Source organism: Lacerta agilis, chromosome 5 (genome assembly GCF_009819535.1).
Source record: "Lacerta agilis isolate rLacAgi1 chromosome 5, rLacAgi1.pri, whole genome shotgun sequence".
NCBI classification, from domain to species: Eukaryota; Metazoa; Chordata; class Lepidosauria; order Squamata; family Lacertidae; genus Lacerta; species Lacerta agilis.
Window position 1 is genome coordinate 42,803,918 of NC_046316.1, and position 14,902 is coordinate 42,818,819.

The 14,902-nt window shown below is 42.8% G+C and overlaps 1 protein-coding gene across 9 annotated transcripts in view; it reads right to left on the minus strand.

Annotated features, from left to right (window-relative positions):
• Positions 1 to 14,902, minus strand: part of TACC2 (transforming acidic coiled-coil containing protein 2) — a 161,784-nt gene that overhangs the window by 88,437 nt on the left and 58,445 nt on the right. For all 9 annotated transcript variants that reach the window (XM_033149503.1, XM_033149498.1, XM_033149497.1 and 6 more), the window contains one exon: positions 1,570 to 1,710. In XM_033149503.1, the coding sequence (XP_033005394.1) occupies positions 1,570 to 1,710 (141 nt within the window). The remainder of the gene's footprint in view (positions 1 to 1,569; positions 1,711 to 14,902) is intronic.

The window sequence follows — 14,902 nt, forward strand, 5'->3', positions numbered from 1 at the left end:
CTCATTTCAGCCTGGTTAAAGGGAAAATTATAGTCAAAGCAAAGCCATTTGATTCCAGATTAGGAAATCTTTCAACACATCCTGATTCATAGCTGGCTTTTGTGATCACAGAAAACATCTGGACAAGGGTTCCATGGGACCAAAATGAATGGCCATGTCGGCAACTGATGTGATGTAATGCTGAGCATGTTTGGGTTATAGTTGTTCGCTAAAATGATTTAGGGCGGCGGGGGGTGGGGGGAGTCTATTTCAGTGAAATTTATTCCAGGTGGCATATATAAATAAGGCTAAAAATTTCAGATTTCAGTTGTTAATTGACTGCTAAACAATTAAAGTATGTTGTTGTTTTTTAGTTTGACATCAGGCTTTGAAGGTTGCAATCCTAACCCCTGATTTATGTCGCTGGCCAATGCCAGTTGGCATGGATGGGAGGCTCAGCCTTGAAGCCCCCACTGCAGCTCTATAAAGCAAGTCATTGCAAGGGGGAGCGGCAGCTGGGCCAACTAAGGATCTGCTACATCCTAAGAGTTCAGTTTCTAGAGAGAGTCTCATTTTAGGTCCCGCTTCTGCAGCAGTCTGGACTTGGCATAGCACACAAACCATTAAAAAAAGCCCAAAACTTCTGCCCTGACTGCTCCATTTTGCCCTGCTGCTCCCCAGTTAGAGTTGTGATTGCTCTGCTCATAGGTTTTCCACAGGATTAACTGTGAAGTATGGGGTTGCTATTTTTGAGCACATTAAACAGTTTATTAGTTATTAAACTGAAAGAGCTTCATTATTGACAAGAAAACTCTTCTTTAGTATTTTTCTTTCCTGCAATCTCTGCAGCAGTAATACTATCTATTGCAGTAACGCAACAGAATCAAAATAATAACAAAACAAACAAGTTCAAATCCTATCAAGGTTTGCAATCATACAATCTCAGCAATGCATTTACTGCACATGAACTGACAACAAGCATATTCAGTTCCCTTTCTTCTTATTGCTAGAAGGAAGCCCATAGCAATTTAATCCCACAATACAAACCATCTGTTTGGAAAGAAACTTGTAGAAAACTTCATCTTTATTTTTATTTTTATTCAAGTTTGGCAGAGGAGAAGGTAACCAGGGCGCTTGTGAAACCAGCACCGTTTCCTTCAGTCTCAGACCCATTGATTAATATTTGCACCAAAGTTAACAAACTTTAGTCAAATTGTCTGTCTTCTACAGCTATTAAAATGCATATGATTGTTAAGCATTGTCTATCATCTTGAGAAGGAGAATTCATTTCTCCGCACTTGGCCAGCCAGAAAACTGCTCAATATCTCAAGTAAGAATACAAATAAGAATCCTCCTAGCAGCGCAGCAACCAGACTGCTGGTACATTTGCAAAGCTAAGCAGGGTCCAAGATGGATTCAAATTGGATTGGGAACCACCTGTAGAGATTCCTGCGTTGCAGGGGGTTGGAGTAGATGACACTTCCAACTCTACAGTTCGATGCTACATGCCAACATTGCAACACAAGACATACACACACACACACACAAAGATTGGCTAAAGAAATCTCAGCCTCAAGGGCTTCACAGTACCTCTTGATTTCTTCTGTCAGGCTTCTGCTCTCTTGGGCAGGCTGCTCTACGTTGGTAGCTGGTTCAGAAGTCAAGGATTTTAGGTCAGGAACAGATGTGCTGGGGCTATTAGTCTCTTGGCAACTACCAGGCTGGGAAATGCTGCAAAATAATTAGTCATTATTATAAAAACAACAACCCAGTGACATGTGTAAAACATAATAAGTGCACATATGTTTTCAACTCTACAGGATAATACCAGAGAGGCTAGATTAACATTGATTCCCATGGTTGGCACCCAGTGGAAAACCTAAGCCTGATGCAGCTAACTAAACAGATGGTGACCTAAACAGAAACTTAACATTTATTTCTAACCCACTTAAATGTGTGTGTGTGCGCGCGCATGCGCATGTATCTCACTGTACAATGTGAAACAAAACCAATGGCACACACATAAACTCAACCCTCATGACTAGAAACAATCAGTAAAAATGTATATCTCAGTTTTCTTTATGAAATAAATTCATGACAGCTTACACAAATAACAACAAGCAAAATAAAACGATTCAGTTTATGATAAAAACAGCCCATATTATTTAAGTTACTCTCATATACAACTGCAGGATAATAATAATATCAGTATAAAAATTACTCAGGGAAGCTATGGACAGGTCATAGTGGAGAGTTTGGACCAAACGTGATCCACCTGGAGGAGGAACTGGCAAGCCACTCCAGTATCCCTGCCAAGAAAACTCCATGGACAAAGACAACAGGCATATAAAAGGAGACAGAACTTTAAACTAAAACATCACAAACTAATATGCATGTTTCAATAGGAATTGCTATATACTTTATTATTTGTTGCATTTTTTGGATTATAAACCATATTGAGTTCCATTGAAAATTAGATGGTCTTAGCACTACACCTGAATGGCTGCTGTAGAAGAGAAATCAGCAAGATTGCACTCCTGCTGTCCATTTCTTGGTACAGGTCATGTATCAGAGCAACCATGTATCAGTCTCAACATCCAGGCAGCTCCCAAACTTCAAAGGGTCTAAATAATCAGTTTCATCCAGAAACACTTAGACTTAAGCTGTTACTACAAGTTCTGACATACTGCCCATAATTTTAACTGGGTGATAGTCAACTAAATTTTACTCATACTAGGACAGCTGGAATTAATGCACTTGATTCACATAGGTCCATTAATTTCAACAGGTCTGCTCTGAGTAAAACTTTATAGACTGCCACCCCAGGATCCTAAGTAGTGTCGCTACTGCCTGTATATAAGCAGCAGGAATGACAACCTCTCTGAAGGAGGCACGAAGTATTTCTGACACACACTGAGTTGTAGTTAGACAGGATGCACCAGGGTCAAAAACACAAGTGGTATCCCAGTCCTGCAACAAGGTTATCCACATCCTCAGGCTGAAAAACTAAAAGGTACTCATAAAACCTGACCAGATGGTGCAATCTTCACATCTGACTCTAGTAACTGTGATGTCCAAGTGGGGGGGGGGGGAGAGCAATTTATCAGTGCAACATACTGCTATTTGTTCACAGAGGGCTAATGAGGATTACAATAATTACCTGTCAGGAGTCAGAGGCAGGTGAAGGTCAGCAATAAAAAATCACTGGTGTCAGTGAAGCTAACTCTTTATTCAAAGAAACCAAAACAATACAGGCCTAGTGATCTCACCAACTCTTCCCAGTAGGTTTTGCCCCACTGAGGCAGTTGTGAGGACTGAAGGTCCCCGCATTCCCACAGCTGCCTAAGTCCCCTCCTCTCCAGGGTTTTCCCCAAGCAATTGGAGACTGCGTCTTCATGCAACCGATCTCTCTCCTCTGCTCTTTTCACTTCTCTGCATGTTCTGGGAGACGAGGGGAGAGGGGTACTCCCGGGATTCTGCAGCAGCCTGTTTCCTCTCTGTCTCCTGGTGCCCCTCCTCTCCAGCCTCTGAATCAGGACTGCTCTCTGCCCCAGCCTCTTCCTGTTCACTAAACCCTGTTGCCTCTTCAACTTCTGACACCTGCTCCTCCCAGTCTGCTCCCTTTTCTCCCTCTGACTACTCATCATTGTCTCACTACCAACCCCCTGGCCCCAAGCCTTCTTCCCCTGGGGGTTCCCTTGGGAGTTCCCTAGCTGGTGCCTCCCATCACTCCTCTGCCAGTCCATGATATTACCTTTCCAGTGAAAGGTGTGCCATCATTAAAGAAAGCTTCTCTGGCCAACACTGCATCTGCACAAAACTGTCAGAAAAAACCCTTTTCCACTGCTATCACCTTATACACTCTTGCCCAGACTTCCCCTCCAGATGCTCCGGCTCACAACTTGAGCTGTTGACTCAAGTATTTCATTGTCCTAAGCAATTTAATATACCAGGAAGTTGCACCAATTGCACGGTTTTGGTGATGATATCTGGAAGTGATCTGTTGCGGAGGACACCTTCTCATTCCAGAGTGTAACCAGACCATTGACAGAATTGACACTTAACTGTCAGAAACAGTGTGAAAGACATGAAGAATCCATCAGGATCCATAAACCTTTGCCCTTGAGAAAGTTGGGTAGCCAGCAGTCCACAAAATAGAAGCCCACTCCCCCCAAATATATATATATATATATATCCAGAAAACAAGAGTTTGGATGAATATGGATTGTTTATGGAGCAGAGTCAACTATATTAAGAAGACGCTAACATCTGAATAATTTTAAATGATGGCAATTCTAACACTTCTCCAAATAACTGTGGGATTGCATTGTTCTATGGTTCCCTGTTCCATATGTATTTCAACAAGGGAAAACAAAGTTTTTCAGGTTTCAGTACAAGACAGAGAATGTCGAGTGCCCTGCAAATGAGGCTTTATAGGTGTATTTTGATACTTCAATTTGCAAGAACTAAAAGTGTGAAAATACCTCTATTTGTAGGTCAATGAACAGGTGAGTACAGGTGGACTGACGTGTATGCATTTTTTGTTATAGGAGTGCCCTCTATTGATCAGAGAGCAAACATCACCCTGTTGATAATTTGTAGTCTGGTCATTGCAGCAGTTGTGGAAGGCTGAGCGACAGCAAAAAAAAAGAAAAAGAAGGAACCACAGGAAACCACCATCAAATGGGTAAACAGAACAATCCTCTTCCACTTAGCTTAAGAGCAAACACTCTGAACAGAAATGTGCTGTGACAAATATGACAATCAAACATGGGCAAATTCCAGAGGGGAAATAGTAGCACCAAAAGAATAAAGAGAGTATTGTGTGGCACCTTGTTTGTGGCACCATCAGGAGTTTTGCCTAATGGAATGAGCCAGTCTGGGCAAACTTTGCTTGCCTGACATTACAAATCATTTAGGAATTTGAAATGGGGGTGAGAGGGGGGGGGGCATGGGAAGAAGCCTATTTAATTCTTTTCAGGACTCAAAACTGTCAGCACCATGATTTATGTTCCGGAACGGACATGTGAAGTTTATAATGTCCATACTCCTTTTAAAAATTCAAAACACCGCACCAGCACATATGGCATGTATAAAGCAACCCATGAACAAAAACCCAGCTTGTTTTGCTCTCTCCGTATCAAGACCACCTGTGCCACACAAATGTTCTACCCAACTCCAAAGGCAAATTGACCATGATTTACTTAGTATATGGACATTCTGGTCTGCACTGTCCCTGATGGTGATGGGTCATTTGTAACAGATAGAAGAAATATAAAACATATGGAGATTTGCATATCTGCATACATTTCTTTTCTTTTGCATAACTGACTATGCACTGAATGTTTATATTTTGAACTAGCATGGAACATTCTTTTTTTATTTATAAGGAAGGCTATGATAGAGGTAAGACTACAGTTTTTCCCTCTCAACCATGGGAGCTAGTAACCTGCTTCTTAAAAAATGAAGAGTCTCCAGAGGGCAGAATTACACTGCAGAGAACAAAAGCCTCTCTGCATGTATGTCAAATATGCAGAAGGAAACACCACATATAGCCCTGTTATCTGATCTGCTATCTATTATAGCAAAGCAGGGAGAGCAGAAGTGGAAGAGGCTGCTATTCAACATCAGACGAACGGACAGAAGGTTTCTCTAAAATATATTTCCTTATTATACACCACTGAAGTCAAAGTCTCTTCAGAGTGGGCAAAGCATGCTTTCCTATAGGTGCCTTTTGAATTCTGCACCTTTAGGTTGTGCTGCAGGCATGGTTTATCCAAACAAATTTCAAGGATAAAAAAGAACCTTAAATTTTTGTGTACAAATCTTTTTAAAAGGTTACAAACTAGTGTTTCGTGGAGTAGGGGAAATATCCATCCTTCATCACCAGTGATGTTGCAGGCATTATCCAGCCAGGTGCTTGTGACACTCAAAACAAATCTTCACAACACCAACAACTTTGATACACTTCAACACAGTGAGATGGTTCAGAGCAAAGGCCAAACTATAGTCTGTCACGATTTCCAAACTGATACATTTTGACAAACCCTGGTTATCAAGGGCCTCATCAGCATGTGAAACTACAATTTGACACAGATTTGCAAATCACAATTTGAAGGAAGTGTGGCTTGAGATTACCGTATATCCTAACCAATAAACCATTGTTTGGGACATTGCCTCACACTTAGAAGCCACGCTTCAAGAGAGCATCCAGGAATTATCAGGAAAGGAAGTGGGGGGGGGATGGAAACTGCAGAAACTATGGTTTGCCTATACAGTATGTCTAACCATTACATGTTTTGAAGTTTGAACTACAGTTTATGTCAAATTGTGGTTGCACTCTGTCCAGAAGAGCTGGTTCAGGTGTAATGGAAAACATTACATAAGTCACAGAATGCTACAGGTTCGGCCCTCTGTCTCTTTTGGCATGCAAGAGATTAAAAACACCCGTTTTCAATTTTAAACTAACCACAGCTCCCCACTGCATGTGAACTCTAGTTAGCTTCAACAAGAGAGGTTCAAACCATGGGCTTGTTCACCATCTAAAGTGGCTAAGAAGAGTTTTGATGCAGTAAGAGACTGTGGTTTGTTTAAAATCAAAAGTGGCAGCTTTTAATGCTTTGCACATTAATGAGGAGGAGATTGGGGGGGGGTATGAGCCTGAGGCTCATGCATGTAGCAGGAAGCCACAATTTCCTATTTTATCCAGACCAGAATCTCTGAAACAGAGGCACCTTTTCAAATAAAAATATTTGGATCGAGCTCAGCAAGCAAGAGGAAACTATGCAGTTGCCATTCGGTAAACTGGAAAGGCCCTAAAATGCAATAAACTCAAAAGACATTATTCATCTCACTGACCTTTGCTGAACTTACGCATAACCACTAGTATATTTGTTCTCAAGGTATTCATTTCTAGGACCTTGAGGCCATTTCTGAAATCAAGCCCAATGATTAGCTAATGTACATGGCCATACGTATAAGAAACATGCAATTATTCCCTTTACAGTTGCATCCACTGCTTATTTCTTAGTTCCCTTTGGCATTTCTTTTTCTTGGCCAAATTTTCCACTGACCTTATATGGTAATAGCATGAAAGATACTGTAAATAGCCATACTGCAGGCTGCATAACACCAACATTACAGCAACTTCAGGCAAGACGTATGAATTTCTAAAATTAAATGATGGGGAACAGATTTTGGAATAACAAGCTGGGCATCAGTAAACCAAGCAGCAACACCAGTGTCAAGATCTCTGTAAATGAGATTACAGAATGATTTTCCCTCTCTTTTTTCTAATTATAGGGTATTTTCATTTCCAAAACAGCAGAAATATATGGGGTAAACTATCAAGTTGTTGTGGAACATTAACAACAAATACGATTACTGTGACACAAATGTTTGTCGGGAAGGAAGCAAGGAGAGATAGATTTTGTGGCCCAGTGGCATCAGAGCAGAACTTACCCAAACTACTCCTTTGCTGCACGCACCCATCTCCAAATTACCATTCAGTTCATATATATCAGGGGTGGCCAACTCCTAAGAGACTGTGATCTACTTACAGAGTTAAAAACTGGCAGTGATCTACCACTTTTTGGGGGTTGAGGTCAAAGTTGTTGAGCTTTTTGGGGGAGGAGGAAAGCCCCATTTTTAAGGCATTCAGGTCAAAGTTGTTGTTGAGCTTTTTTTAGGGAGAAGGAAATCCCTGTTTTGGGGTGGTGCAGGGCAAAAAATGGAGTTTTTCTTAGGGGAGCCAAAGTTGTTGAGCTTCATTGGGGGAGCCAGTAATCTACCACAGACGTCCAGTGATCTACCGGTAGATCACGATCTACCTGTTGGACGTGCCTGATATATATAATATAATGTACTTCTATCAGCAACCAGGTACTGTTTGTTCCCAATATCTTAAAAAAGAAATAGGGCAGCCAGCCATATTATTTTTTAATTTAAAAAAGTACACAAATCAATGGTGTCACCTAGAAATGAAACTGGGCCCACAGCATGCAGATCAAGTTCCTGCATGTGCAGAAAATATTGAAGGGCATTTTTCAGGCAAGAGCCCACTGCCTGTCCCAACGCAGCCCTTCTATATCCCTCATATGATGTGGAGGAGTAAGGGTGAGTGTGCTGGCTCTGCTCTCCTGTCCTTCTTTTGCACCTTTTCACATAGGCTCCCCTGCAATATGGAACCCTGATTTTCTAGGGTCCCGAATCATACTTCAGAAGTTATTTTTCAAAATCACGGAGGGCAATAGCAAGGCAAGGCCAGCCTTTAACACATGAGGTATTTAGAATGCCCTGGGGCCACATTCCCTCCTGAACAACCTTCAAAGGGCCATATGCCACTGGTGGGCTGGGCTAGATGCTAAAGTGGGCGGAGCAAAAATGTAAATTTTACCTAAGTAGCCTACAGTAGGCTGGTTTCTACACCCTTCCACACTTCTCTCTCTTCCATCCAAACAAGCAAGAGGCATTACCAGAATTTGAGGGCACATTCCAGTCATGGGGGGGGGGGGGATTATGTGCAAAGCAGGGCCAGTGAGGGTTGTGCACTGTGGAGAGTTCCCAGCCCTAGACAGGGAGGCCTAGAGGCCAGCATTCAGACCCCTTTCCTGAAGTTCCCCACTACCAACCAAAGGTATGATACGTAAATGCATCAGAGCATGCACAACACAGCCTGGCGGGCTGCATGCACACAGCCATGTAAAAGGAGGATGAGCCAATGGATGGATGAGGGAGGAGGGCGATTCCAATTCCTACTTTCCCTACCAGACTGCTGGTTGACAGGAATGCCTGGATCAAACCAGGGCATAACAAGCACCAGACCAGCCTGCATCTGTGAGAATTATGCCTCAGCCCAGATGGATCAGGGAGTTGAGGGTTTAAGGCATCACAAGACCATTTGCCGGTTTTGCTGCAGCCAACCAAAGGGCCAAACCATGCACAATGGCAGTGGGTCCATGTGCTTAACTATGGATCCAATCCAAAGGAACATGTGCATAACTTTCCTGTAGCCTGGGGTAGTCAACATGGGGCTCTTAGATGCTGCAGGTCTACAGCTCCCATCATCCCTGGCCCTTGGCCATACCTGCCGGGGCTGATGGGAATTGTAGTGTTTGGGTTACCACTAGCCTATGGCTTATCTCCCCACAGTCCTTCCCCTTCCAAAGACTTCATTTGTAACCAGGCTCTCTTCCTGTATTGGAGCTCTGGCTGGAAGCAAACGGCCTGAGAGAAAGGAGATGCAGGGAGGTACATTATAGGCAGAAATAAAATCTTTCCAGTCCTCACCTGTATGCCTTGCTGCTACTTAAACCAGAGCCTTCCCCTACCCCCCGTACCCCCACTTTCTGTGCAGTTGTGACAGAATAAGGTTTAAACATACAAATCTGCGGCTGTCACATCTAAACACAGCTGCTCTTTTGGAAATAAACCTAGTGCACTAACCAATTATGCATAACATCCACACATGGCCTTTTTGATTCATCACTATAAGAAATCTCCTTCAAGCCTCCACATCAAAGAAAAATACTTTAGATGAAAGCAGATTTTGGGGAGGAGAGTCACTTCAAAGGGTTGGTTATAATGCATCATTCCCCTCTGTGTAATTTGGAACAATACCTGAGCAGGAAGCAATGTAGAAAAATTATTCCAGTGAAGTCTTGACTCCTGCTAACAGGTATGTCCCCCCGAAATCCCTTGTTTTTCTACATTCTATCATACAAATCACTCCAAACTACTCTTGTGGAGGAACATAATCACCAAAATGTTTCCAAAAAGGAAACAAGTGTGGCTTTCCACATGCTAAAACCAATTTGTTTGTAATATAGGCATCATTAGCTTGTTCTAATCTCACTTCTATATTATGGGTTCATTGGTCTACCTCAGTCAAATCAGCCTCACCTACAAAGAGTAGAGCCATTGTGACTAGGGTTTCTGTGCAAACAAACAGTGATGTGGTACTAAAGGACTTCACATTCTTTCTATTTTACATACTGATTCTCAAATATTTGGACCTGGGCACTTCCTTTTAAATATTCCTTTGAGGGTTCCCACAAGGGGGAGGGTGCTCCCCCACCCCGGTACCATGCTTATGAATACATATTGCTTTGTGGAAAAACATGGAAGACAAGTTATGTACCACCTTGTAGGTAAGAGCCCACAATAACAGTGGGCCCCTCTGAGTTGGAGCAGGTCTCCACTCCCCCAGGTGTGAGATGGGCGGGTCAGGGTTCGTGAATGTCTGAAGACAGGAAGCAGGTGGGTTATGTAGCATGTAGTGGTGGTTTATATACCACTATTCTATTTTTGTGCTGTTATTATTCTCTCTACCATTCGGCTTAAGCTTTCACATTAGGTTAAGCTAATTGTATTGTTTTATATAACCCAACTGCTTTATATAACGTCATTTAGGCGTTTGAGCCAGTTTGGTGTAGTGGTTAAGAGCGGCAGACTCGTAATCTGGGGAACCGGGTTCGTGTCTGCACTCCTCCACATGCAGCTGCTGGGTGACCTTGGGCTAGTCACACTTCTCTGAAGTCTCTCAGCCCCACTCACCTCACAGAGTGTTTGTTGTGGAGGAGGAAGGGAAAGGAGAATGTTAGCCGCTTTGAGACTCCTTCGGGTAGTAAAAAGCGGGATATCAAATCCAAACTCCTCCTCTTCTTCTTCTTCTTCTTCTTCTTCTAAGCTGTTACCTTAACTTATTTGTATTGTTTTATACAATGCTGTATAGGTTGTTGTTGTTGTTGTTGTTGTTGTATCTGCTTATTGATAATGCTATTTCTAATTGTTTATCATATGTATTTTCAAATTGTTATTGTCTACTGGATATGTTATGAGCACCTTCGGGCACAATTTCCTGGAAAAGTAGCATACAAATAGACTTTTTAAAAGAAACAAGCCCATTTTCTTCTCTGGAAACTCCAACCAAGTACCAATCATCTGTCTTGGCTGTTTGGGTGGATCCACCTCTGCATGCAAAGTTAAGGTCTGTGGATTGAGGTGAATCAATATTAGAACAGGAGCACCCTTTTATTTCATTCCACTCTCTTGCCTGGCTTGAGTTCTGCTTACTCACCCTCCATAGGAGGAAACAGGAAGAGGTAGTTGGCCAGGGCAGGCAGTGATATCATGCCAGATATCATGTCTGCACTCCCCATGTGCCTATAAAGGTGGCACCCATGCCTCCACCTTGACTGTCCAACACTTTGACTACTGAGACATTAAACCATCTCTCAACCCATTCGTATGTGTGTTTATTCAGAAGTTAAGCCCCAACGACTCCAATTAGTTGGACTCCCAAGTAAGCAAAGCCATACATGTATACTCAAAACTGCTCCCTCAAGGTAGAACATTGGAACCATAGTCTCATTGGGCATCTCTAGAGATGACAGTTTGAGAGTTCCATTCACTGTAGCTTGAGTATTAAGCCACCAACCAACCAAACACCATTTTTAGAGAACATTCTCACCCTACTCGGGCAGAGCAAAAAATGCTCTCCACCTTCGGGACCCCAGTGCAGCTTGCCTTCTGGGTTACAGAAGGCACACTCAGTGATTAGAATTCAACTTTATACCTTTGTGTTGACAGGGCTACTGGGGGAAAGGCCTACGTGCATCGCCCAACTCCCCATTTCATGCATTCTCTGAACATGAGAAGACGTAATGCCTGAATGGTTCTTCTATCCATTAAACATTTTTGTGTCTAATAATTGCCTTCTGTTGCAGTTAAATATCATTGAGTTGCTTCAAAAATGCCAAGGGACCAATTTAGAAGCAGGCAAAGTAAGTGCTGGCCACATTCATGCTAATGGTGAACCCTAACACAGTTTGCCACTGCCGTAGAAACCCCTTCAATGACAGTCTGATACGAAGAGAGAGTGGGCAGGAAAAGGAATGCAGTGTATGCTCAAAGAGGAATGATAACCATTTCCCAACAGTTGCTCTCATGCTCGAATGGAGGGTGGCTAAATAAATCTCTGAAGCCAACAGCCTCCATCGTGTGAGAATTCATTTTAACAGTTGACTTTTATTGTTTTCAATAAGGCAAAAAGATGCATACGAAGAAACTGAATGTATGCCCATGTTGGTTATTGAACTTTCCCAGGAGGAAAAAGCTAGGGTATTTCAGGGTCCTTTGGGAAGAAGGGCAAAGTATAAATTGGATAAAAAATAATAATGATTAAAGGAATAGTTTCATGGTGGCTTAAGGAACAAGTCCTTCCAGAAGGACCACTGTGGTTACAGTGGGCTATGCACCATGTGCTAATACTCATACGCTATGAAGAGGAACTTCACATGGGCAAAATGATTCTGCTCTCCATATGGCCCTCTCTTGTTGCATCAGCTTCTCCAAGGATGCTAACGGCTAGACTTTTCCAAGCCATTCCCCTATACTGAAGTGGGAACTAGTCCACCAGTGATGCACAGTTTCAACAAGTGCCACTGCTGCTAAAAGTACAATACCTATGACACCATCGCTCGTGTTGGCCTCAGAACAGAGTCAGTAATGCAACCTCCAGCTCTGAGCTCACTGGCTTGGCAGTGACTTCTGATATTACGTGAAACACCTCCTGCCAGAAGGATTAGACCCAAGGGCACCTGCACCAGATGTGGGAGAACAACTCTCCCTTTTAAAAATAGGTTTGGATCAGATGCTTGGACACTCTTTCTACAATGTCTGCCGATAGTTTCTAAAGCCACTAGAGAAATATAACCTAGCACAGAGACGAAGCACACATATAACAAGGCAACGTGAATAAAAAAGGCTCACACACAGGCCTTCTTAATGGGAAGGAACACTTAACGTGGGACACACACCCTGCTGATGTAGGACTTTGCTAAAAGGGGACCCACTACCCACCCAGATCACACTGTCATATACAGTGAAATTTTGCTGGCTGCTGGCCTGCCTTCTTATCTAGAAACTACAATGTGATTCTTATATTTAGCATCACTAGCACTGCATTACCATGCATCTTCACAATGTCTAATCTATACAGTACTGAACTTGCAGAAATGCCAAGTCATACAAGACTGTTCCTTTTCAAGGATACCTCAGCTTCAGAGGTGAACTGCAGTACATCCTCATTATACTCTACAGCAGGGGCAGGCAACCTAAGGCCAGATGTGGCCCAACTGCCTTCTAAATCCAGCCCGCAGACAGTCCGGGAATCAGTGTGTTTTTACATGAATAGAATGTGTCCTTTTATTTAAAATGCATCTATGGGTTATTTGTGGGGCATAGAAATTTGTTCATTCCCCCCCCAATATAGTCCAGCCCACCACATGGTCTGAGGGATGGTGGACCAGCCCACGGCTAAAAGAGGTTGCTGACCCCTGCTCTACAGAATACCACAGCTTTGCAACAACTACCTACTACAATTTTCTTTACCTAAGGGAGTGAATATGACGTGGGTGTCCACGTACCTCCCCCCACCTGCCAGCTAAATACTCTTAACCTTTGAGATCAGCCTCTACTGTGAAATCTCAATTTACACTACACCTGTGCTGCAATCTCGACACCCTTGCCCAAGAGCAAGCCCCACTGAACTGACTTACTTCTGAGTAGAAACATATAGGCCTGAACTTTTAAGGGACATGGGAGTTTAGGTGGGGTTTACTTCCAGGGAAACACGCTTCGATTCACTGTGTACTGTCCATTAATTTGAACAGTAGATAGGCACACTCTCTAAATCTGTTTGGACCTAGAAAGGTTTACCACCCAGAAAGAGACCACATACTTCCGTGTCCTCCCAGGATAATAAGTATGCCCATGTCTATATTTAACTTAGGAGGCTGTAACTTAGTCTAGGGCAGGACAGTGGGAGCCAAATGGAGCACCTCCAGGCCTCTCTTTTGAGCCCTCAAGACCTTTGTCCTGGTTTCTGGATCTGAACCTATTCAAGTGCTTTTGGCCTCGCTGGAATGTGCAACTGAACTGTGATAATGCCTCTTGCTTGCCTGATTGGAGAAGGCGGAAATGGGTGCGCCAATGTCCATAGATACCTCTGGCTTTTGCATTGCTGGAATGCAGCCTACTCTACAAAAGTAAAGAGTCACATACAGTGCCAGATTTATGTATAAGCTAAACAAGCTATAGCTTAGGGCCCCACTCTCTTGAGGCCCCCCCAAAAAATTAAAGGGGAAAAACTGGACATACATTTACAAAATATAAGATAAAAAACAAATAAAAGAAAACCCACATACAGCAACAGTGTTTTGTGTTGTGTATGGACCTATTAGGTCCATAAATTACCATATAGTATATATTCAACACAAGAAACAGCGACAATTTGTTGCTGACAAAGGACAGCTGGACATATAAAGGGCCCCATTACCTTCAGTAGCTTTGGGCCTCATCAAACCTAAATCCGGCCCTGGTCACATATGTTGGTCCTCTCACTTTTGCCTCTGACCCTGCTCACCAATGACATTTGGCCCCATGAAGGAATGCTTCCCTCAGGTTGAAAAGAAGGAATGAGGGATGCAGAAAACCGCCATTTGCAATCACTCAGAGGAACTGTCTCCATGGCCAAGGAAGAAGGCAGTCATCCACCTCAGTTTTAGCCCGATATTCTTGTGTCCAAGCATGGTGGCAGTTGTTCCAAAAAGCAATCAATATTCCCATAGTACAGAGTTTAGTTTATAAATATATGCTTTTGAGATTTAAAATACTTATTTGGGGGGCAGGGGAAAGAGAGTTTTGAGAACTTCTGCTGAAATGTTAAGCTCTTCATCACAGCACTTGGGTGAATACATCATTCCCCCCTGTCAATGACTGGAAGATTAAAAAGATTTTCATGGCCTGCCATGCAGAGACCCCATACTGTGCTGAGCGTTGTGGTATCACTAGGGGGGTAGAAGGATGGAGCTTGAGACAGTTGCCCTTGAGACACAAAAACAAAGATATAATATCTTGACTG